At 41.2% G+C, this 3126-nt stretch overlaps 2 protein-coding genes across 3 annotated transcripts in view; both read right to left on the bottom strand.

The window, feature by feature from the left end:
• CRLS1 (cardiolipin synthase 1) overlaps positions 1-2023 on the bottom strand; it is an 8807-nt gene extending 6784 nt beyond the window's left edge. The window contains 1 exon segment of the mRNA XM_009327109.1: positions 1985-2023. Coding sequence (XP_009325384.1) covers positions 1985-2023 — 39 coding nt within the window.
• Positions 2024-2268: 245 nt separating this feature from the next.
• Positions 2269-3126, bottom strand: part of MCM8 (minichromosome maintenance complex component 8) — a 16542-nt gene continuing 15684 nt past the window's right edge. For both annotated transcript variants that reach the window (XM_009327099.1, XM_009327100.1), the window contains exon 18: positions 2269-2361. In XM_009327099.1, the coding sequence (XP_009325374.1) occupies positions 2269-2361 (93 nt within the window). The remainder of the gene's footprint in view (positions 2362-3126) is intronic.

Raw genomic sequence — 3126 nt, 5'->3', positions numbered from 1 at the left:
CGCTTTTTGCCCCAGCTGTTCTCTTACAAGCCCTTTACGGGGGAAGGTGGAGGTTTGCTTTGCCGTAAGAAACTTCTCGGAGGACTTAGGTAGTCTCTTGTTCTTGGTACTTGCTCTTCGGCCCCCCCAACCGTTTACTTTAGCTCAAGGAGAAAGAAGCAGCGTTTGCTTTTCCGGGTGCGATCATTTATTTGCTGCTGAGGCTTGCTCCTACCCACCTTCCCTAACACTAAGAAACATTGTTGTTTTTCATATTTCTGGCATCAGTTTATCGACCAGCTGAGGCCTAACCCCCAGGTGTTCAATCAGCATTAATAACACCCAGCAGTCAGTAACTGGCAAAACAAAGGGAGGCTTTAAAAGACAAAACAAAAAACCAATCACCTGTAGGATATTTAACTCTACCCCTTCCACAGCTGTTTGAAAGAATCGAGAAAGAGTAGCTAAAATACGTATGACCTTGTTAATTTATTAATTCCTCTACCACATGGAATAGATGGGGTTGCTGTTTTTTTTAAACATGGGGAGGGTGAAGGTGGGAGTAGAAGAACGTGACCTGGATGCTGGGACAGGGTACACCACCAGCAAGTTCGCAGACGATACAACAGGCAGGACAATTGGTTCGACAGGAACCTCACGAAGTTCAGCAAGGGGAAGTGCAAAGCCCTGCACCTGGGGAGGGATAACTACCCGCTGGAAGGCACCTCTGCAGAGCAGAGAATGGATTCTCCAGCTGTGGAGATACTCAAAGCCCAAGTAGACGCGGGCCTGGGCACCTGGCTCTAGATGGCCCTGCCTGAGCAGGGTGGTGGGTCCCTTCCCACGTCTGCCATTCTGTGGTTCTGAGCACAGGCCTCAGCATTCCAGAGCAGCAGAGGGGAGGTGGGACCCTGCTTCCAAAATTCCAGTTCTGTTCTCTGCCCATCATGTCCTGGTTATACTGTGCAAGTCTGAAAAGATTTCCTATAGAGGGAAAACAAAAAAACCCCAAACCCTGCATTAATCTGTTGGAAAAGATTAAAATCAATGCCTAACACCTACTTCCCATTGGTTGATACAGTAGGTTGCCTCTTCATGTGGGATTAACTCCCGATTTGCAAGAAGGTGTGTCTCCTCTGCTGCCCAAATGCTAACAACACATGGGCAGATGACAACTACTGTATGCCCATACATGCTGTAGATCAGATCCTTATGTCACTTTATATAAAAAAAAAAAGGCAGAAATAATGAAGCTTATTTTCTTATGATGCAGGTATCATATCCTACCTTAGAAATAAAAGGGGGAAAAAACACAAGTATCAGCAATGCTGAATTTTTTTAATTGGTTGGGGGGGTTTCTGGTTTGTTGGGGGGGGTTGTTTGTTTGTTTTTTAAATACACTAAAAGCTTCTCATCTGCCATTTTATTGCACTAGACCATGATTCTGATTTGATAAAAGTCAGGAAACATTCAGTACTCTACTCTTGCAGAACACATATTCTTCTGTAGCAGGAACAGAGTTACACAGAAACATACATAACATGTCCGTGTTCTGTATCTTGTAGTGGCCATTAACAGCCACACCAGTGGTCACTGTTACTGTATAACACTCTTGAACAAATCACAGATTTCTCATACATAAAGTTTAATGAAAGACAAATAAAATCCAATTCCTGTTTTACAAATTAAATATTGTAATAAGGATATTTCCTTAAATCAGACTTGCATTTCAAATAAAATCTCAGCTACAGAGACCAATAAATACAGAGCTGCAAAGCAGAAAATTAAGTCAGTTTCAATGAGGTATCACTGCCTACAGCTACAAAACTGTTGTCTCAGCCTGAATGGTCCCAACTTTCTGGAAAACATTTCTATACTTCAAATTCCTTAATGCTAAAAAACACAACTCATCATCTTCTCATGCACAATTTCTGGTTTTAAATTTGTGGGTCCAACATCTCTTTTAGAAGTAAAATCTGTTACGGCACTGTGATAATGTCAATACAAAATACACTTTCCACTCCTCAAGGATGATGAAGTACATGCTAGTCTTACACAGTCTCATTTGGGCTAGCAGACCATGTGTCAGTTGGTCCTATGGCAGCTTAAAGCAAGCCTGTGGGCACTGCTAGTTTCTGAAAGGGAATCTCACAGCTCAGTAAGCAACACTGCCAGCAGTGCATTGACTACTGCGGTAGGCAGGTTCAGCGTGCTTTGTTGCTGCAGATCCATCAGCCCATTCCAGATGTAACAATTATGTCTCAAGAAAGTTTATCACAGTGGCTCTTTTCACATAGTCTGAAGCTGATAAACTCTTGAACCCTTTTTCAAAAGATAACCCTGGTCATTTAGGGATCCAATAAAGCTTTCAAAATCAGATACCTGGGGGGAAAAAAAAAACAGACAAAAATAAATATCAAATTGGAAGATTGACATTTTATCTGATGTAAAGCAACATAAACTGTTTGAAAGAACTTAGTGAAATAAAGTGAGCTAAGAATAGGTTAGTTTCCTTAGCAAACGGCTGACCTACTAGGAGGTGGCATACTGTCAGTTGCACCTTTTGTGCTTTACTTACACACTTGAAGGCAGGCAGAAAATATACAGAGTAACCTATGTATAAATCTAAGTTCTGAAACACAAGTATCTGCCGAAGAAAAGTCTGATTTCCACAGCACTCGCTGATTTCCAAGTATTAGTTACAGGTATAGAACTCTGAATGGGCAAAAAATATTCTATATGTAAAGGGAAAATTAGAATTAATTGAATTGGCTATAGGTAATTAGTCGCTGAATGAATGGTCACGTGAGAAGAGAGCTGGCAATAACACGTTCTGTCAGACACGATTATGTGTAGTCAATATTTGAACAAGTTTGGAGACTGAAGCTATCTCGCCCCAGCAGGCCAAAGGAGGTTAACCAGGCGATAGAAAGAACAGCATTATTGCCCATAATAAGTTCCACAGAGAGAAATTAATTGTCACTACTTTTCATTCATTACACGTGAAATCCAGTTTTAAGTTTTAAATTGGCATTTAAAGCTATTGATATTTGTGTTTGGCTGAGTCCCCCACAAGTACAGAATGCAAATCAATTACAGGATAACACACATTTGTGGCCATCTGTCCTACATGTTCCTATCAAGTTC

Source organism: Pygoscelis adeliae, unplaced genomic scaffold (genome assembly GCF_000699105.1).
Source record: "Pygoscelis adeliae isolate BGI_AS28 unplaced genomic scaffold, ASM69910v1 Scaffold137, whole genome shotgun sequence".
Lineage (NCBI taxonomy): Eukaryota > Metazoa > Chordata > Aves > Sphenisciformes > Spheniscidae > Pygoscelis > Pygoscelis adeliae.
The sequence above is the reverse complement of the archived record's forward strand: the minus strand, read 5'-3'. Positions and strand labels throughout refer to the sequence as shown.